This window comes from Cnephaeus nilssonii (genome assembly GCF_951640355.1).
Source record: "Cnephaeus nilssonii genome assembly, chromosome: 11".
NCBI lineage: Eukaryota > Metazoa > Chordata > Mammalia > Chiroptera > Vespertilionidae > Cnephaeus > Cnephaeus nilssonii.
In genome coordinates, this window is record NC_137082.1 from 69,817,057 (window position 1) to 69,839,058 (window position 22,002).

At 46.7% G+C, this 22,002-nt stretch overlaps 2 protein-coding genes across 3 annotated transcripts in view; one reads left to right on the top strand and one right to left on the bottom strand.

The window, feature by feature from the left end:
* Window positions 1-2,953: 2,953 nt before the first annotated feature.
* LOC307107701 (large ribosomal subunit protein eL32-like) lies at window positions 2,954-3,459 on the bottom strand. Its single transcript, XM_079785132.1, has one exon. It carries the CDS (start codon window positions 3,423-3,425, stop codon window positions 3,018-3,020), a length of 408 nt encoding a protein of 135 aa, XP_079641258.1. The 5' UTR covers window positions 3,426-3,459; the 3' UTR covers window positions 2,954-3,017.
* A 2,397-nt stretch (window positions 3,460-5,856) lies between these two features.
* The window catches only part of JPH2 (junctophilin 2), a 65,772-nt gene continuing 49,626 nt past the window's right edge, over window positions 5,857-22,002 (top strand). For both annotated transcript variants that reach the window (XR_013814219.1, XM_079784550.1), the window contains exon 1: window positions 5,857-6,768. Coding sequence is in view for 1 of the 2 variants with exons in the window: in XM_079784550.1 (XP_079640676.1) it covers window positions 6,390-6,768 (379 nt within the window). In the remaining variant the exon portion in view is untranslated. The remainder of the gene's footprint in view (window positions 6,769-22,002) is intronic.

Below are 22,002 nucleotides of genomic sequence, written 5' to 3' on the forward strand. Positions count from 1 at the left end.
TTTTTCAAACCAGTCGTCTGGTTATTTGCTTAGTTCTGTATATTAACAGAACAATATACAGAACGGTGCATATCCCTTTCAGACAAAGTTATGAGTAGGAGGTGTCAGGATGAAAAAGAAAGTTCCAATGTTTTTGAGTAACCTCTTGAAAAAATCCAAACGTGGATGGAAGCTTAGACATTCCAGATTTGCAGGAATGAGTTTTAAGTATTTATATCTCAGTATCTTCCTCAAAACATGAATCTTAAAGTTAAAAATTACCCTGTTCAGACCTATTTGGGCCAACATTAATATGCATCCCTCATTGGGACATTTGACCTTTGGTGAGTGCCACTTACAGAACTCATCCTTCTTTGATGTGTCCTGGGAAATGGATACAGATTGTGGATTGAGGAATTAATACTCTGATGTTGAGAAGAGGAGCATCCTGACCTGTGCATTAATAATTACTCATTGAATATTCATTCACTTTAACACATTTACCAAGAGTCTACAAAACACCAGAAACACTATACTAGAATAGAACAATAAGCAGAACATATCCTTGCCCTTGGAGAAAGTGCTGTGGAGAGAGGATTGGGGGATAATCAGGGCTGGGCAGGGGGAGGGGCTGATATTTTATTTGGGGTGATCAGATAAGCCTCTGATAAGGTGACATTTGAGCTGAGACCTGAAGAAAGTGAGGGAGCGAGCCATGTGGGTGTTTAGGGGAAGAGCATTCCTGGCAGGAGGAACAGCAGAATATGTTTTGAAGCAGGTGAGGTCACAGAGGCAGTGGGCAGGGGCAGTTCATGGAGGATCTTTTAGAAGGATCTTAAAGGCTTAGACTCAGGAGGAGATAAGGAACCATTTGGGTTTGGAGAAGAGACATCAGACATGGCCTTTTTTAAAAAACATTTTTTTTTTATTGATTTCAGAGAGGGGGAGAGAGAAAAACATCTATGATGATGGACGCCCTGCACTGGGGATCAAGCCCACAACCCCGGCATATGCCCTGACTGGGAATCGAACTATGACCTGGTTCATAGGTCGATGATGCTCAACCACTGAGCCATGCTGGCTGGGATTTTTAAAAATTATTATTATTGATTTCAGAGAGGAAGGGAAAGGGAGAGAGAAATAGAAACATCAAATCATTTATGGACTGCCTCCTGCACGCCCCACATTAGGGATTGAGCCTCAAAGACCTGGCCTTTTAAAAGAGCACTGGCTGCTGTATGTGGACTAGGGGGAGCAGGGGCAGGAAACGGAAGGCAGTTAGGAGGCTATTGCAGTAAATCAGGCAATAGTTTCCAGTGGCTTGGGCACTTGGCAGTATAGGAGAGAGGTGCTCTGAAATCACTTTGAAGGTAGAGCTGAAGGGATTTGCTAATGGATATCAGGTGTGAGAGACAGATTGGCATTAAGGGTGATTCCAATGGTTTTAATAATCTGGAGAGCAGGTCTAGGAGAAGAAATTGGGAATTTGATTTCATTAAGTCTGAGATGCTTATGTAGACATCATGTGGAGCTGTTGAATTGGTGGTTGGGTATATGACTGAAGATAGGAGAGTGGTTCAGGCTGGAGATACAGTTAGGATGCTTATATTTAAACTATGAGACTGAAGGAGATCACCTTGGAAGCAAATATAGATAATCAGTTCAAGGACCAAGCTCTGGGACATTCTCAGAGTATAGAGGGCAGGGGAATGAGGATGAACCAGCAAAAAACAGTAGTAGCAGCAGGAGCAGAACCAAGAGAGGAGTTCTAGAGGTCAAATAAAAAAGTATTTTAAGAAGGGAGCTGTCAGCTGCCAAATGCTAAGGAGAAAGATTAGGGGAACCTACTATGTGTAGGCAAGGACATACAAAGATGAGCCAGAGTGCCAGGCACAGAGTAGGTGTTCATGCATTGTTTTGGAATGAAGATAATCCTTGTTTCAAAACACCTCCCAGTTTGGGGGAGGAGCCAGCATGGGAAGTTACCTAACCAGCCAGGAGCCTTATCTGGGGAGATGAGGCTTCTTCAGCTGAGTCTTCAGCGCTGAGAACTCAGGTGGGTTTCCATGTGCAGTCCTCTCTGTTCTGGATTTCCAGTTCCCTTCTCTCCAGGCTCCCCAGGAAGCAGTCACGCTTAAGTTGAGAAGGAAACATAGGACACAAGTGACTACCCCACCTGACAAAGAGCCATGGAGCAAGGAAAGACCTGGGGAAAAGAGGAATGAGATAGATACTTTTTAAAACAGTTTAAATTCACTCCAAGTTTTAGTAAATTGCATTTGGTGGAAAGAACTTGGTTTTCCTAAGGAAAATCTGTTTTAATGCACCTCTGGCCACAAGAGGTCTCCCTTTCCCTGAACCGCATTGGTTTAAGGGCAGGGCCAAAAAGTGATGGTGGGATCAAGAAGCTCAACCTGGTCCCGGTAAGGCCAGCTGCAAATTTGGCAAAGAATTTACTTAAACTTTTAAGAAGTCAAAGTGTCCCTTTAACAGTAACATAGTTTATCAGTTTAAAAAATGAAAAACCACAGGGTAATGTTGAGTAAACACATATTGGGAAGAGTAAGGAGTACTTCAATGTCAAAGTAAGTAATATTTAGGGAGTGATCGCTTCCCGCTTTGGTGACTATTTTATTAAGCATAATAGTTTGAAAAGTAACATCAGGTGAAGATAATACTAGTAATAGCTAACATTTATTGTGTAGTGTGTTCTAGGCCTTTTTTTTAAACAGTATTAGGTCATATAATCTTCACCCAGCCATATAAGGTAGATACTGTTAGCCTTAATATTAATAACCCTTTGAGAAAGGTACTTTTACAGATGGAGAATTTGTGGCTTAGAGAAATTAACAGTTGGTTCAAGGTCACACAGCTTGGGATTTGAACAGATATCTAACTCCACAATTATTTACCCTATGTGTTAGATAGGACAAGGGTCTCAAGGTCTGGGCCATTCTTCGTGGGTGTTTTTTTTTTTAATGCCAGATGGCAGAATTTTATGATTTTATTAACACAAATACAATGTGCACACAATCTGTCTATTCATTTTCTTCGCTGCGCAGCCTGGCATTGGGATTGGTGACTCTGATGGCCAGCTGGGCTGCTCTTTCCACAGTGGCTTTGCGGTTCTTTGGGGAGACGCTGTGAGCATTATCAGCACAGTACGATTTGTTGCACATCAGCAGCACTTCAAGCTCCTTGATGTTATGGACCAGAAACTTCCGAAAGCCACTGGGCAGCACGTGCTTTGTTTTCTTGTTGCTCCCATAACCAATGTTGGGCATCAAGGTCTGGCCCTTGAATCTTCTACGCACCCTATTGTCAGTGCCTCTGGGTTTCCGCCAGTTCCGCTTAGTTTTGACATATCGGTCTGACTGGTGCCAGATGAACTTCTCGGTCCTCTTTTTGACAATCTTGGGTTTCACGAGGGGTCTGAGGGCAGCCATGGTGCCGAGTAGGAGACGGCTGCCACCTCCGTAGGCAGCGCCAAGGAAGAGAGCTGGGCCATTCTTAATAAATGTTATTTCTTGCTTAATGTTAAAATGTAGCACAGTATTTTGCAGATGTAACAGTAAACAGGATGAGCTGACAAGAACTCAAGGGGATGAAAGTAGCCAACTGCAAATAAAAAAATAAAAAAACAACATGAAAGTAACCAAATAGTGTATCTAAGCGATGACTAACCCTCCCTTCCAGGAGACAGAGCTTTGGTTATAAATCCCCCGTCTTCTTTACTTGCTGAAAGTAAATAAAACTACCTTGGGACAACCATGTCTCATTTTTTAATAAAGTACCCCAAGTGTTGAACCCCTTGAGTTTGGTAACATACATAGCCTATGTTAAGTCAGTAAATTCATGAACACTGGTATGTAAATTAAGAAACAGTTTCTTAATTTGACAACATTACAGCGGTAACTAGGAATGAGAGTCAGATTTGTCTGATCTTTTAAAAAGAATTTAACTGTCCTGGCCTTCCCCCCAGGACAATTGAATTCGGTTGGTTGGGGGTGGGGTGGGGTGGGGGGCCTGGAATCCGTGTTTTTAAGTTCTACTGGTGACGGTTATGTGCACAGGCCCTTGGTAGGGAACCACTGTAGGGAGCCGCACGGTGAACAGTGGCTAAATTTATGTAGGTGAACAGTCCCCTAGGACACAGCAGCCAGGCAGCCTTAGAACAGGATTAGGGTGATTTGCTCAGCATTTAACTACAAAGGGCTTCCAGTTTGAGATGTCCTTTCCCCTCCCCTTGAGAGCCGAGCTAGAAGGAAACGTGGGATTCTCCAGGGACTTAGGTGAGAAGTGGCAAAAGCAGAACTCTCTGTGGACAGCACTGAGGTGTTGTTCTTAGTGAAGTGTGCACGCAGGCTGTCAGTCAACCTGGCGGGGTGGTGAGACAAAACCCAGATGACACGTACAGTCTTTATCTACTGCTATTTGCTGTCAGCTTGGCAAACAGCCAGTGACAGTGCGCACAGAGGCTGGGCGTTTCTACTTGGGGGTGAAATGTGGACACAGAAGGGGCCCTTCAAGGTAGGGGGCTGTGAATGATGACGGAGCCAAGTCTTAAGAACTAGGAATCAGCTGGGAGGAAGGGAGAAAACATTTTCTATCCGTTTCTGAAATGAACAAAACTTCTGCAGTGATTTTAAGTGGCCCTAAGTCATCCTGCAATTTGGGTATGATAAGTTTGAAATCAGATAATCGTGTAATGTTCTCAGGGACCTCCTGTACTTGCTTTCTTAATGGTTTCTATCCTCCCCTCCCCCATCTCTCTATCTTACTCTTCTCTCTCTCTCTCTCTCTCTCTCTCTCTCTCTCTCTCTCTCTCTCTCTCTCTCTCTCTCTCCTCCCCCACGCCCCCTCACACACACACAGAGCTTCCTGTTCTTGGTGGTTCCCACCTTCCTCGGAGTTACTCTATGCTCCTGTTAACCCTGGGCTCAGTTGGGATTTCCAGTCATTAGCCCCGGCCACAGCTTCATGTCATGGAGATTTATGTGTCCCTTTCCCTGGAGCTTGGGAACCTGACCTGCCCCAGGAACTTTATGAAGTCTGGCTTCACCGGCTCTTAGGACACCAGAGCAGAAGAGCTTGGAAAGAGAATTAAAAACAAACAAACAAAAAAAATCATGATCCTTGAGTGTTTCTGAGATGAACTCCTTCCAACACAACTGGCAACTCTGTGTCTCAGAGATGGAGGACAGACAGACTCCTCGCCCTTCAGAGGAGGTATTTACCCTGCAGGAGAGAGAAAGGGGGTGATCCGAGCCTTTGCACACGGTTCCTCCCGGGGGGTCTCAGAGTTCCTGGGTGGAGGGAATTCGGGGCTGTGCATGAGCTCTGAACTCAGACCTGCTGCATCTCCAGACTCCGCTTCTAGACCCTCACTTCTGTGCGTTCAAAAGCATCTGTGAAACCAGGCCCCATTCCTTTCTCTGTAGTCACTGGATTCCTTTTTGGGGGTTGGCGGTGGTGCCTTAGCCCCAGGACCTGTGAGGGCATGTGAGTGGCGGTGGGGCTGAGATTTGCTCTGGGGGGTGCTAAGTGTGCCAGCACAGGGCGTTCTGCTAGTCTCCCTCCCCTCCCTTCCCAGTTCCTCCGCCCGCTCCCTCCCACAGACTCAGGGAACCTGGGGTGGAAGAGGCTCTTACCCGGGGGGAGAAGAAGAGCCATCAGAGCGCCCCAGCTGCCTACACTTTGTTCTCAGCTTCCCTTCCTCATCCCTCCAGCCACTCCCAGGGTCTGAGGCACCAGCCCAGTCTGAAACACCCCTCCCACTTTGAAGGAGGCTGGGCTGGCCAGGGGGTTATTTTGGGAGCAGCTTCTGAGATCCAATGGCCTTGTTAGGGCAACACTGACCTTTCTGTCCCGGGAGGAGGGCAGGATTGGACAGGGGCGGGGCAGCCTCCAGGAGAGCGACAGCCCCGCACACCCACACCCACGGGTGGAGGAGAAGGGGCCAGCCGGCTGCAGGAATTCAGCCTGGGGGCTGGGACTGTCACCGAGGTGAATTTCCCCTCTTTGAGACGGACTGGGGACCCCGCCACCCCACCCTTTCACTGTGCTTCTTAAAGGGATCACCGCGCTTTTCCTTTGACTCCAAGGAAGCCAGACTCGGGATGCTCCGTGGAGGGTTTGAATCTCTCCTTCCTGCTTCCCTCCCAACGGGCAGCCTCCCTCTGGCTGACTGAGCGGGGCCTCCCAGGCATGGCCCTGACCGGCCGGCCCAGTGCTGACTTGGCTCCTGGGCTCGCTCAGCCTCTGGTGGCACCTGGCTTTCCCCCTGCTGGGGTGCGGCGGTGGTGAGTGGGGGGCCCGGCCCTGAGCAAGCTTGGAGCGTGCCGCTGGCACCCCCATCGCCCTCGACCCCCAAGCTGGAGGGCAGTCAGGTTGTCGGGGGCTATGATGAGATGAGCGGGGGCCGCTTTGACTTTGACGATGGCGGGGCGTACTGCGGGGGCTGGGAGAACGGGAAGGCCCACGGCCACGGGCTGTGCACCGGCCCCAAGGGCCAGGGCGAATACTCGGGCTCCTGGAACTTTGGCTTTGAAGTGGCGGGCGTCTACACCTGGCCCAGCGGCAACACCTTCGAGGGATACTGGAGCCAGGGCAAACGGCACGGGCTGGGCATAGAGACCAAGGGACGCTGGCTCTACAAGGGCGAGTGGACGCACGGCTTCAAGGGCCGCTACGGAACCCGGCAGAGCAGCAGCAGCGGAGCCAAGTACGAGGGCACTTGGAACAACGGCCTGCAGGACGGCTACGGCACGGAGACCTATGCGGACGGAGGTGAGCCCGGCGGGGCGGGCCCAGCGGGGTGGAGGCGGGGGAGCAAGGGGCACGATGACAGAAGCAGAGGGGCCAGGGCGTTCTTTACCGCGTGACTTCAGGCAAACCACTCTGCCTCTCCAGGACCCATTTTCTCCTTAGGAAAGGTGGGGCCAATAAAGGGCTACCGAGAGGACGTCCGGGCAGGAGTGCTTCGGGCAGGCCTGCCGTGTAAACACACACCCAACACACATTCGTTAAGATGTACCTGCCACTGTCCACATGCCAGGTTTTCCATCGACTGGGGGACAGACGCTAGCTTGCGCTCCAGGAGAATTGGGGTCTAGGCTCAACTTTGCCAAGAAAATGGTTTTCAGGGAATAGATCATGAAGTATCCATTCATTCATCCACCCACCCATCCATGCACGCATGCTTCTGTTCGGTGCATATTTCTGTGGTACCTCCTATTTGCAAGCATTGTAAAGGGCTATAAAGAGGAATAAGACACAGCCCAGGGCTTCCAGGATAGGCTTGTAGACAAACCATTATATACAAGAATGTACAGAGTGCAGAAGGAGAAGGACGCTTTAGAAGAGGGGACTTTTGAGTTGGATCTTGATTGGGGAAATGGCATTTGTGAGGGCGGGAGTGGGAGAGAGAAAAATAAGTAAAAGGCTCAGAAGCAGGAGAGAACTCAGTGGGTTCAGGGAATGGAGAGGAATTTTCTGCGGCAAAACAGCCCTGGGGATTGGCAGAATAGATACCATCCCCTCCTCCACGGGGGGTAACTTCGAACATATCACTTATCTGGGCCTCAGTTTCCTCATTCATAAAATGGGGTATTTTCAAATAAGTACTCAAAATGTAGTCAGTGGACAGGTAGCATCAGAAATAAATGCAAATTCAGGGGTCCCCCTACACCTGCTAAATCGGAATCTGAGGGTCAACCCAGACATCTATTTTAAGCTCATCCAGCAATTTTTATGCATGTTAAAGCTGAAGGAGTCGTGCTTTAAAACGGGGGCTTGCAAACTTTAGACGGCAGGCCAAACTGGCCTGCTGCCTGCTTTTGTGCAGCTTGGGAGCTGACAGTAATTTTTTACATTTTGAAATGTTTGGGGGAAAAAAGTCAAAAGAACAACACTATTTGTGAAAATGATATGGAAGTCCCTACATGACATCCTCAATTTCGTCTCCTGGCTCAGAAGCCTGAAAGATGTACTATTCAACGACAGGAAAAGTTTGCTGGCTCCTGCCTTCAGTGTTCATTCAGGGTCCTTCCAGCCCAGGGTCATTCTATGCCTCCCTCACGTGCCCTGTTGGGAAGAGGCGCTGACACGCATAACTCAAAGCTATGGCTCATTGAAAAAATACATATTTGGCGCCAGAGGACATTGGAGCAGGGGCAGGAAGGACGTAGTCAGCCCAGGGTTTGCTCAAGAGGAGGCCCTTGGGCACGTGGAGAGTGGCCCCCGGTGCAGGATGGGCTGAATGGGCTGCCAGTGGGTGGCTATCTGGCGAGGGTCCACCCTCGAAAGTGCCTGGATGTTAACGAGGTTTATCCCTGGAGTTCCCATGTGTGCCATGGCGGTGGCACAGCACTGACTGGACCTGGACAGCGCGGAGGACAAATTCTGGTGCCACACTTCCTAATTCAGTGACCTTGAGCTGCTGCGGAACTTCTGCAATTCAGTGCGATGCCATTCACTGGATGTCTGTGCCCAATACTATGCTAAGCACTGGGGACAAGCAGAAAGCAGGCCTCAATCTCGCTGGCTGTAAGATGGAGATAACCCTTGAGTGCTTGCCAGGTACCAGTTACTGCTGCAAAGTGGTGCACAGTGCATGGGGGCCAAATGTTTCTTCTCTTTCCCCTCTCAAACCAAGGTGTGTGTGACTGGGGCCTGGGTGTGAGTCACAGGGACACATATTTTGGGGAAGCTATAGGTGGATCTCCTGATATATCTAAAGGGAGCCAGGGGGTGAGGGTGGGGGGAGACTCATTTATTCATGCAACCAATATTATAGAGCGTCATCTATATGTCAGGCACCATCCTACACGAGTTCCAGGGGCCCGGGGCAGTGAACAAGCAAAGTCCTCAGGAAGTTTCCTGTCTCGTGAAGACAGAAATGAACTGGAAAACAAACATATGTAATTTCCAGAAGTTGCGAGTGTTATGAGAAAAAAAGCAAAGAAGGAAGAGGGTGATGTTTTTGGATAGGGTAGTCTGAGAAGCAGGATGGAGAGTTCTAGAGTGAAGACTTCCCCGCAGCGGGAATGGCCCCGAGGCAGGACTGGGCTTGGGGTGCTTGAGGAACAGCAAGAGTGCCAGGGTGTCAGGAACAGAGTGACTGAGGGGAGCAGGCAGGGGCAGCCCTGGAGATGTGGGCATGGGCCAGATCAAGGAGGCTTTGCAGGGGCCTGGGCATTATCCGAGGTGTACTCAGGTGACCAGAAGACCTGGTCCAGCCTCTTTTCCCAAATGAGAGAACCCCACTTTCCGGCAGCCTGGAAGCCTCACAGATCCTCTCTCCCAAGCCACACACGAGGTGCAACTCTCCAAAATTAGATGTGGCCACGGCTTTGGAAAATCTCTTTAATCAACCTGTCATCGGTTCCCCGAGGGTTTGTTAAGGACCTGCCCTTTGCCCCATTCTGGGTAGCGCTGGGCGGAATGTGGGCAATTAAGATCCTGTGATTAGGAAGGTTGGGAGTCGGGTAGCCCTGGGTTATTACACATCCTGGCTCCATCACATTCTTTAATCTCTTAGAGCCTTAGTTTCCTCATCCATAAAGTGAGTTTATCCTAATCTCTACTAAGACTTCCCATGGGATAAATGGGCACTCAGTAAATGGTAGCTGCTGCCCTGGCTGGTTTTCTCAGGGGTTAGAGCCTCAGCCTGCAGACTGAAGGGTCCACGGGTTTGATTCCTGGTTAAGGGCACATACCTCGGTTGCAGGCTCAATCCCCAGCCCAGATGGGGGTGTGTGTGGGAGGCAACCAATCAATGTGTCTCTTTCACATCGGTGTTTCTCTCTCTCTCTCTCTTCCCCTCTTCTCTCCCCTCCACTCTCTCTAAAAACAAATCAATGGAAAAAATATCCTCGGGTGAGGAATAAATAAATAAATAAATAAATAAATGGTAGTTGCCATTATTACTATTACCTATCATTAATTCATTCAATAAATGTGTATTGAGTGCTTTTTATTTAGCCAGCACTACACTGCACTGAGTGGTGGGGGTAGTGTGTTGGCTACTAGGCAGGGGAGTACCCACCGGGGACTAAGGGAGCCAGGGGAAGGCAGCTGGCCAGACAGGCATTCAGGGAGGCTTCCAGGAGTAAGTGGCAAGCCAGGCCCCTATGTATGGAGTCAGCCAGGTGACAAGGTGGCGGACGAGTGCTCCAGGTGGAGAGAAAGGGCACAAGGCCAGGAGGTCCAACACGTGCTGTCCAGCCGGGGATTGAGCGGAAACGTGCATCTTATCTGAAGTTTGGAGATGTAGTGATCAAAGGGACCATGTGCCCCATTTCCTCCACTCCCCGCCTTACCTGGCAGTCAAATGTTATAGGTGCCTGCTCTAAAACAAACAAACAAAAAACAACAACACACAAACAAACAACAACAACAACAAAAAAAAAACAGCACTCTTCCAAACTGGAGGTGTCAACCCATTAATAGGTGGCACAGTGGGTCATGACCTGCATGTTTTTATTTTATTTTATTTTATTTATTTATTTTTTAAAATATATTTTATTGATCTTTTACAGAGAGGAAGAGAGAGGGATAGAGAGTTAGAAACATCGATGAGAGAGAAACATCGATCAGCTGCCTCTTGCACACCTCCTACTGGGGATGTGCCCGCAACTAAGGTACATGCCCTTGACTGGAATTGAACCTGGGACCCTTGAGTCCGCAGGCCGACGCTCTATCCACTGAGCCAAACCGGTTTTGGCGACCTGCATGTTTTTAAATGAACGAATAGAATAGAATAGAATAGAATAGAAAATATCACATGTTTCATAGAGAATAAGATAAAGTACGGTTTCCTAGAATATTTGTTCAGTTGGAGATATATGTGTGTGTGTGTATGTGTGTGTATAAAAATGTCTATGTGTGTATTATAATATCAACTTTATTTCTTACTATTTATTACTTTTGTATCATGGTCAGAAAGTTTGAAAATCATGATTTTAAAGTGTCTCTCTGGCTGGAGGGTGAGCCCTCCAGTTCTCTGGTGGGAAGGGGAAGGTGGTGCAGGCACAGGGGCTCTGGCCTCCTAAACCTGCTGTAAGCTTCTTGGCACCCTTCCCCTACCTATAGCCCTTTACTCCCCTGGCCATATATAGCCAAACTAAAAATAGCTGCTGACTTAAAACTCCAAAGCAAGCATACCCCGGGCCCTCCAGGAGTACACTGCGGGGTGCCTGGCTGTTCCCAGAGACCCACAGACTTCCGGACTAGAGGGTCTTCAGTGGGCGATGCTTTCTGAGGTTGTGGACCTGGGTCCCGAGCCTTGGCCTCAGAGGCTTATAAATGCCCTAAAGCTGAGGCGAGATGTATGCAATGCAAGATGTGTGCATCCGCGCATGGACTCTCTGCGATCCTCTGGGAGGTGTTTCTCAGAAAGCCTCAGATTCTCAAAATAATCTGGTGCTCAAACAGGTTATTAAACAAAGTTCCCCAACCATTGATCTAACTCAATAATCCCCTCCCCCAAATGTGCAGTGGGAAAACCAGCTTTTCCGTAAGGCTAATAATAATAATAATAATAATAATAATAATAATAATAATTAACATTTGGGAAGTGTGTACAATGTGTGGGGTGCTGTTCTTGGCATGTGGCACATGTGTTACTTAAACTCTCACAGCAACCTTACGGGGAAGTGCTAATATCACTCCTATTTTATTTTACTTTATTTTATGAGGAAAAGGTAAAATAATTGGTTTAATTGACCAGAAAAAGAAACGACTAAGGGATGAGTTAATCTTCCGTATTAGATGAAAGGTTTTAATTTTTTATTTTGTTTTATTTTTAGGTAATACCATTTGTTGAAAAAACTATATTTTCTCTGTTTCTTGTATTAATTTTTTTTTAATTTCCATCCCCCTACCCCTCTTTTTTGGCAACCATCAGCTTGTTCTCTATATCTATGTGCCTACTTCTGTTTTGTTTTGTTTATTCATTTTTTTAATGTTCCACATATAAGTGTGGTCATACAGTATTTGTCTTTCTCTGACTTATTTCACTTAATACAATGCTCTTAGGATCTATCCATGTTGTTGAAAATGGCAAGATTTCATTCTTTTGGTAGCTGAATAATATCCCATTGTATATACACACCAATCTTCTTTATCCATTTATTTATTTGTGGACATCTAGGTTGCTTCCATATCTTAACTATAACTAATAATGCTGCAATGAACTAGGGGTGCATATTAGTATTCTTTTCAAAATAGTATTTCTATTTTCTTCATATAAATACCCAGAAGTGGAATTGCTGGAGTATGGCAGCTCTATTTCTAATTTTTTGAGGAATCTCCATACCGCTTTCTATAGTTACTGCATTACCCCTATTTTATAGATGAGGAAACTTAGACACATATTATTTTAAGTATTCTCACTCACAGTCCTCTAGCTAACAAGAGACAGAGGTAGAATTTGATAATACCTGATAATATTTCAAAATATAAGTATTTTAATGAATGATAAATGACTACAGAAAAGAATCAGGACTACCAGTGCAAAATGAAAGTGTGGGGCCCCTTCTACCAAATCAGTAAGAACTTCAGGTGGCGACAGCAGAGCATTAAACCATGTGCAGGGCCTTCTAAGCTCAGGGCCCCTTGCAGCTGCCCAGGAAACATGAGTGAAGCTCAGGCTCTATGCTAAGAACCTTCCATGCATTATATTATTTAGGCTTCTTAACAACTCCCTCATTGACTACACTAGCAGCTTTGAAATGTTCATGATTGCAACCCACTGTGGGGCATGTACTTCATATTTTGATTCTATGCACACACACAAATGTAAAATGTTCATCATAAGACATCATAAGATCATCCCTTTCTTGATGCAGTACAGTACTTGCTATTTTCTCTTTTACTCGATCCTGTTGATAGAGAACTATTATTCTATCTTGTTGAGAGAATTAAATGATGCCTTGATATATGTCAAAGCACTTAGAACAGAGTTTGGCATCTGTTTAGCACTTTTATTGTTATTACATGCTGGAAAAATTATATTTATGTGTTTAAATATGACCACTGGGTCAAAAACCCAAGCTTCTATGTTCTAAATATGCTCAATTTTTTTCTCCTCCCCAAAGTGGATAACTTCAACTCATTTTAGCCCAACTGACTCTGAACATAGAAGCTAAATGAATTTGCCAGGATAAAGTCCTAAGCAGTGATGCCTGGTGTCACATTATCTGGGCCTGTGATATGTGTTCCTTGAATCAGCGTCCATATTTATTTATTTAATTGCTCCCCAAAGGAATATTTTTTTCTATTGATCTATTTGTCCATCTTTATGCCAATATCACGCTGCCTTGGTTACTGGAGCCTTATAGTAAACTTTAAATCAGAGTAAATCCTCCAACTTTGCTCTTCTTGTTCAAGACTGTTTGGGTTATTCTAGCTTATTTCCATTTCTATTTCCATTCTAAAACCAGTTTGTAGAGTTCTATTACAAAGTTTGCTGGGAATCTGATTAAAATGCATTTGATCTATGCATCAGTTTGGAGAGCATGGATATCTTAACAGCAATGAGTCTTCCAGTCCATGGACATGGTATATATCCCTGTTTATTCAGATCTTTAATTCACTCAGCAATGTTTTATAGTTTTCAGTGTCTTGCACATCTTTTGTTAAATAAAATTAAGTATTTTTTTATGATATAGTAAAAGGCATTTTAAGTTTCATTTTTCTAATTGTTCACTGCTAGGTTATAGAAACAATTATTTTTGTATATAGGCTTTGGATCCTTTTACCTTGCTAAATTAATTTCTTCATTCTAATAGAATTTTTGTTTTTTGACTTTCAGATTTAAGAAAAACATCTTTTAATAGAAAATTTCTTCTTGCTGTTAAACACCATGTGTAGAAGTCCTAAGAGAGTCTGATAGTACTAAAGGGAGCCACATGGTACTTACTAGTAAGCACTTGGGCCTTAGAGTAGCCAGATTTGAGTTCAAATCCCAGCCGTGGCACTTCTTAATTCTATGAACCTGGGGACATTGTGTAACCTTTCTGAGCTTCCATTTCCTTTTTCCCGTTAAGGATGCCAAAATCCTTCTCAACATATGGTTGAAACAATGAGATGAGATGATCCATAAAGATAACTTAGCATAATGCTTATCACATAGGAATGCTGAGACATATATTCTCCTTTCTGTATTTCTGTGTACAATCCAAAGGGCTAACTAATTCAGGATGGCCTGTACCTCAGCTGTCCTTGCTTTGGAGAGAATATTTCAGCACAAAAATTAGCTTTGACTTTGGAGCAATTAATAAGCCAAGACTTTGATTCACTTAGTTCTGCCTTGAGTCCTGCCAGTGTAGATGAAATCCATGCCAGGCATGGTTCCATTTCGAATGTAGAATCAGCATAATTTAACCTCATCTTGAAAATCTCATGCCTCAGTTCACAGCCAGGGGTCAGCGTGACAGCCGGTTGAGTTGAGGTCATGCCAGCTCCCTGGCATTATCGGGGACTCCGGGGGCGGGGGGGAGCAGAGTGGACCCTCAGCAAGACAGGGAAGTGGACGTAATTACTCTTTCTTCTCTGTGGCCTTGTTTTCTGTGATGCATGTGTCCAACTGGCCAAGTCCCTCGTCCAAGGCTGGTCTCCTGGGATTTGCTGAGTTTCCAGGGCCTGCTAATTCCGTGTCCCCACAGCTGTTCGCTGGACCAGCCCTTGCTGAAACACCCTTGCAAAGAATGTGGAGTCATTTTCTGAGGGCCCTGGCGGAGGGTGGGGTGCAGGGTGTGGGGCTTGCTTCCTGCCATACACCAGAGCGTTGTCCTGTTGTCTCCTAGCCTTCCTAAGCAGGTGAGCAGTTAGGCCTGGTCTCGAGTGCAGCATCCAGGGCCCCTACTCGCTCCTGTGTAACTGAGAGTTGACGGGTCTAGACCTAGCTGACAAAATCCATGGAGCGATCCAGGGGCAGTGAGAACTCCAGCACCCCCTCCTCCTGCCATTCGGGTAGTGAGCGCCTTGAGTCTGAAAGTATTCAAGCACACGCTGCTGACGGTTTAGAGTGGGGGCACTCACCGAGGCCTGCAGGAAATGCTGTTTGGCATGCACAATAGTTTCTATTCCTTTTATTTTTAACGACATTAGAATTAGAATCCTTTATGGATACCATCTTCACAGTGATCAAATCTCACAGCATCAATGATAAGAGAACCTGACAATATGGCCCTCGATGAAATGTATAGGGAAGGACGGAACATCACCCATATCACATCCCTGCCAGGTAGAGTGGAGTGGGGACAGTTCATGCCGGGACCTGCAGGCCACTGAGTGGGGGCTCTAAAAGCGACATGATCTGACTTGGTTTAAAGGGATTCCTTTGGCTACTGTTTGTTTTTTTAAATATTTTTATTTATTTCAGAGAGGAAGGGAGAAGGAGAGAGAAACATCAATGATGAAAGAGAATCATTGATCGGCTGCCTCCTGCATGCCCACACTGGGGGTTGAGCCCACAACCCGGGCATCTACCCTGACCGGGAATCGAACTGTGACCTCCTGGTTCATAGGTAGATGCTTAACCACTGAGCCACGCTGGTCGGGCTTGGCTACTGTTTTGAGAGACTGTTTGGGGGAGAGGAGGTGGTGCAGAAAGGGACTTATTAGTGAGTTTATGCAATAACACAGATGAGAAGCAACAGTGGCTTGCACCCCCATCCCACACAGCAAAGGCAGAGAGAAGTGGTTGAACTCTGGGTCTGTTTTGGAGGTAGAGCCCATAGGTTTTGCTGATCGATTGGATGGGAAGCAAGAGGAAGAGAAGTCAAGGATGGCTCCATTGCTTTGGCCTGAGCCACAGAAGAACTGTGTTGCCCTGAACTGAGACAGGATGAAGATTCGAAGAGGAAAGGTCAGGAGCTCAGTGTTGAACACTGCGATGGCAGATGCCTATTAGACATGCCACAGGGACATGTGGATTGTGGGGAGGACTGAACACAGGGGCCTGAATGACCACTGGGTGGCCTCCTTCTGAACCAAGACACTCTCCCCTCGATCCCTTTTGCTTCTCGCCTTCACAGACACAATTATTTCTGGTTTCCAAGGCCCACAGGGTCGCTGAGCTGACCCAGTGCCTGGCAAAGGGGCTTCACCCAGGTCACGGGCTTCCAGGCTGTCAGCATCCAGGCGATGTCACCTGGTTAATCCCCTGCTTCTTGTGCAAGCTGTGGGGCGTCATCCGGGGCAGCAGCCTCTGGATGGAGTGGGGAGGGAGGGGGGTGGAGGGGGTTGGAGCCCTGCAGGCTACAGGGACTTGTCATACATCCCTGCAACCTGACCCTGCTCCTGGAGCTGGTGACATTTGTCATCAGCTCCTCCACATTAGGTCTTCTAGTGGTGATCCTGGGAAACCTGAGACAGAGGAGCTTTGATGGGCGGCACCATTTGGGAGCCATGGGAAGAGACTTGGTGCCACCTTGCAAGCCAGCTAGAGAGCTCTTGTGGAGGTAGAGCCGATAGGTTTTGCTGATCGATTGGATGGGGAGCAAGAGGAAGAGGAGTCAAGGATGGCTTTGTGCCTTTGGCCTGAGCCACAGAAGGACAGTGTTGCCATGAACTGAGATAGAATGAGGGTTCGAATAGGAGCTCAGTGTTGGACACAGATGCCTGTTGGACATGCTAGGCTTTGGGACTGTTACGGGAAAAACAGCTCGGTCTAAATGCTCACCCAAAGGGACCATTCAGCTCACTCACGAACCATGCCGTGAAGTACAATCCAGTAAGAAGACCAAGGTGGACCCACCTTCATCCTATAAAGGAATCTAAGACATTTAAAGTGAACAAGAACCATTCAGCAAGTGTTTACTGAGTGCCTACTATGTGCTAGGTAGTGTTCTCAGTGGCAGGGATAGCGGTAGAGTGGGGAACAGCTAACCTTTTAGTCTATTTGTCATTGGTATAGACTTGTAAATGAGAGGGAAAAAAGCCCAGAAGGACCTAAATTCTTAACAGCAATTACCCCTGGAGAAATGATATGTTATTTTTAGTATTCCTCTATTGTTATAATTTCATGCAAAAAGCATATATGACTTTTATAATTTTAAAAAGTGCCTTTCCTCCCAACATATAAATGACATTTATATACAGACCTTCAGGGTATAAAAAGCATTTGGGGGCTCTATGCAGAATTCCCTAGAATCTAGGCTCAGATCCCATAAGATTGCCCTTTGTTCTTCTCTCCACTGTGGGACTCAGCTCTTCAAAGCAAGCAAGATGGAAGAGCAATCAAGGCAGGAGATCTGCTCTTTAGTCCCAGCTGAGCCTGGCTGTGTGGTCTTGGAAAAGTCCCTCTACACCTCTGTGCCCTAGCTTCATCCTCTGTATAATGAGAGGCTGAGCTCCACTTACTTCTAAGGGTAAGTGGATTTTCTTTCGTGTGCAACACCAGCTAACTGACTGTGTCTGCCTGGAGGTGTGGCGAGGGGAGACAACACGACCACATTAGGAAGGTCCAGCATTGAGATCAAGTAGCAACGTCTGTTGTGGACAGAGCATGGGGAAGAGGTGGCCCAGGTGGCAGATTACGTGTTGCCTTGGACTAGATGGTCTCCAAGGTCCACTTCAGCAGTGACCTTGGGATGGAGACACCCTCACTCACTGCCAAGCGGAGGTTGTGTATGAACATGTTGCCTATTTTCAGGTATCAGGAACATGACAGTCTATTAGACACGGGTGCTGGCGCCAGCTCCTACCAGCTCACGAGAGCCCACTGTTAAATTTTCAAGACTCGTGCACGTTGGCTGTTCAGCTGTTGGTAGCTTGACCGGCAAGGATGGGAATACTTCTGTGATGGAAATGGGCTAAGGTTACAAATCAGGGTTGTTTATTTACTTTTCCCAAAGAGCTGTCTTACCAGTGTACCACTGAACATTGTGCTAATATGAAATGTCCTTTTTTCCTTCCCACCCAGATTTAGGGTGTCCAGCCATCCCCAAATCAGTTGCCTTGGAACTGTCCTGCTTAAATATTGAAAGTCTCACATTGGGGGGAAACAGCTCAGTCTCAGGCAAACTGGGATGACTGGTCACCCTGCAATTCTTTCCCATGAAGTGAAGATAGCCAACATTTTAGAGCCTGAGATATTGCTAGATATACTACTCACAGCCACCCATAGAGTGGGCTTGCTAGGCCTCCTTTGCCAAGCAGAGAAATGAACAGGGGTTAACTGGGGTGCCGGGAGAGCCACACTGTGCCAGGCAAAAGGCACATCACAGGCAAAGCTATGGAGGTAGGATGGAGTCTGTTGTGTTTAAGAAAAAGCTGGAGCACAGAGACTGAGAAGGAAAGTGGGATGGATAAGGGTGGAAAGGTGGCAGGGCCCAGGTCATGTGGGCTTCGTGGGTCACAGTGAGGAGTGTGACTCCATCCTTACGGTAGATGTTGCAGGACACCCTCAGAGCCCCGTCGGGACCAGGGTCCTCATTCCCTCAGCTGCTGATGGCTCATAGCTGGACGTTGCCCTCTGTCAAAGAGCGGTGCCTCACTCTGGGGAAACCCATAGCTAAAGACTGGTTGATACCAGAATACAAAGGCCCAGCCTTCTTGCTTTGATTTTGGACAACTCTGAAGGGCCAGCTCCAGAGATCCTCATGGGATCAGCTGATGCCTTAGTAATTGGTAGCCATTGTTCAAGTTCTTCCGCTGTTGACTCCTGCTTCCTTCCTTACAGGTGTTTGATCTGAGAGCACTCACCACAGAATCGCCCTCATTCAATCTTAGCCTCAGAATGTGTTTTCTAGGACCCACAGCAATCCTCCTCAAGGCACTGGGCAGCCACTGCAGGGTTTTAAGTGGGGTAACCTGATTAGATCTGCATCTTAAAAAGACGATGAGGCTGGTGGAGTGAAGGGTGGATTGAATTAGGCACCAGGAAAGGCAGGAGACCAGGGAAGATGCTATTGTAATCAACCAGGGAGGACTGGTGAGGCCTGGAATAGATGGATGTGTGGGAATAAAGAGAAGTGGGGGGATTAAAGGGATATTCACCATCGGGTCTGTCTGTTTCCAAAGCCCAGGCAATGTCCATTATTCTTTGCTGCCCCCAAATATGTCCCAGGCTTGACTTGCTTTCTCCGGGATGCTGGGTCCATAGTTTTTATCAAGGTGGATTGGAGCCAAGCTCGGATAGGCCCTCTAAACTCAGGAGGATCTGTATGGGTGACTATGGCATGGGCAGGTATGTTCACCACAATGTACATTCCTGGTTTACCTGGTCTGATTTTGTTGTGCCTGGACAGGAGCCACTGACCCTTGAACTCTCTGGTGCTCACCCGCCATTGTAAACCCCAGGTGAAATCTGTAGATGCTTCCATGCTCCTGCCCAGTGATCTTGTGCTCACATCTGAGACAGTGTGAGAGGACATGCAGAAGGACCAGGGATGGCTATTAGACGAAATAGGCAAGATATAGACAAGATGGTTGCCACAGGAAGTAAGAAGTGATGAATGTCTGAAGCAATGAGACCTTGGTGGGAGAAGGTGGCCTGGGAGGTGTCCTAAGGGAGGTGGCTTTGAAACTGGGCTTTGGCAGATTTGGGAAGACAAAGCTGAAAAGGTAAATGGGGTCGAGGTCAGGAAGACACTGGACGGTTAGGGAAGGACTTCCAGAGGCGGTGGAGAGCCCTGGAGAAGAGCTAGTCCTGATTCCTTTCTCCCCATCTCTGTTCAGCCCTCCAGGGACACTGACCTTTGGACCTCAGACAGTTTTCTAGAAATAGGCAGGTGTCTCTGGCCAGAAGGGGCGGCGTTCTGTGTCCATTCTCTCTTTGGAGGCAGAGTCCCCGGTCTGGCCAGTCATCTCTTCTCTGCCTCCAAGTGAACGCTGGATTTCCTAGACTTCCTTTGGGTTTCTGAAGCGGCCATGCTTTCTTCGGAGCTGAGGTTTGACTTGCAGGGGACATTCTCAGCTTTGCAGTGGTGCAGAGGCGAAAGCACTGACCAAGTCCCTAGTCGGTGACCACCACCCACTGCCATACTTATGTGATCATGAGCAAATCATTTAAATTCTTAGTTTCAATGTTTCCAACTCTAAAATCCTAACCTATATCTGTTAGGATGTACAGGGGTGGGCAAAGGTAGGTTTACAGTTGTGAGTACATGAAACGGTTTATTCTTGTATTATTGATTAATTATTGCATTATTTTCCATACAAACTATAAACCTACTTTTGCCCACCCCTGTATATTTTTTTGGCCTGCAGGCAGCAAAAAAATAACTCTAAAAGACTTAAACCAGCACTTTCCATAGAAAAATAATGTATGTAGGCTATGTATGTAATTTTAAATTTTCTAGTAGCCAGATTAAAAAAGGTAAAATTAATTTTGATAGTTTATTTAATGATATCCAAAATATCATCATTGCTAAATATTATCATTATAATATATAAGTATTACTGAGATATTTTACATTCTTTTTTGTACTGATTCTTTGAAATTCAGTGCTCAGTAAACACATGTGTCTAGTGACTACCATATTGGACAACACAAAGTTAAACAATAAGGATATTTATAATCTCACATAAACAGGAATCCAGAGGTAGAGGTTAATGGAAGCTCAACAGCATAAACAAGGACTCAGGTTCCTGCTACTTTTTGCTCTGCCATCGTACAGCGTCACCGTTGTTCTCAGCTACCTCCCCGCATTGGCCCCCAAATGGCTGCCACTGCTCCGGGGTCATCTTCACACACAACAACACCCAGCAGCAGAAAAGGGCATGTTTCCCTATATATTTGTCTTTATAAGACCTCTTTCCTGTCTCCCTCTCCCCACCCATTCAGCTGACGTTCCCGCATGTCTCAATGCCAGATTTCATTGCATGGTCATATCTGATCCAATCGTTGGCAAGGTGGATAGGACTAAATGTCTGGATCGGAGCGATTGGGATTTACCCCTGGGTTGGGGACCTTTATCTGCGTCCCATGGAGGAGGACTGGAGCCTGGAACAGAGTGGAGGTTCTATCAGCAAAGAAGAGGAGAGTTGCAGTTGGGTCACCCACAGTATTGGCACGATACCTGCTCCCCTGTCCTCCCCAGGTTGAGCTGATGGAGTTTCTCACTACCTGGCATTCGTATGTCATCTACAATGTCCAGTTTCTGTCGGTTTCTTTAGAGTGGAGTGAGAAGTTAAAGGCACTTGCTGAACAATCTCAGTGTAGGAAATGTCTAGATTTTTATAATTTCATTCCCAATCTTTTATAACTATTAATACTGAATTTGAGGGCAATTTTTTAGGGATTGTCCTTCATGGACACCCAAAAGCATTCAGTTTGTTTTCAGAGAAATAAAACCCTCTTTTTCTTTAAAACCCTTTAAAAAAAATTCTAAACACGTTGGCTTAGATATAACTATTAGTAAATCGCATAACTTCCATAATGAGCACAGCTGACTTGGGAACAGTCTTAAATAAACACGCAACTCCATGTGGTTTCAGAAGTGTGCGGACTATTAGAACACGGCCTGCCCGCCAGCACATCGGGGCCAAGGGCATCAGTTAGCAGGTTTCTCAGAGGGAACGGAGCATGCTGGTTAATTGGAGGTTAGTGGAGAGGTTTCACAGCTCTACTCCAAGCAGCATATTAGAATCACTTACGGTGCTTTTAAAAACTCCGGTGTCCACATCAATAAACCATCATCTCTGGCTTGTCGAGTGGGTCTTATACTGCAGATGTGGATTCCAGAAACTACTCTGTAATGTGTGTGTTTAGGGGATGTGGAGGCAGGTCTCACTGATGAACAGACTCCCACATTTTCTTCTTCCCAAGGATGGAGGCACGTTGGTCTCCCTGAGTCAGGGGTGTGCCCAAACCAGCGAAAGCTGGGCCTCTCAAGGCCCAAGGCTGCTTTCTTACAAACAAGCAGACCAAGGCAGAAAATGGGGGCTGGTCTCATTCCCTCCCTCTGATTTCTCTGTCCTCCCTGGGTCCTTTTCATCTTTCCAGTTAATCCTTCCTGGGCCAGCATTTCTGAGCAAAGACTCTGACCTGTCAAAAAGCTAGCCTTTAGT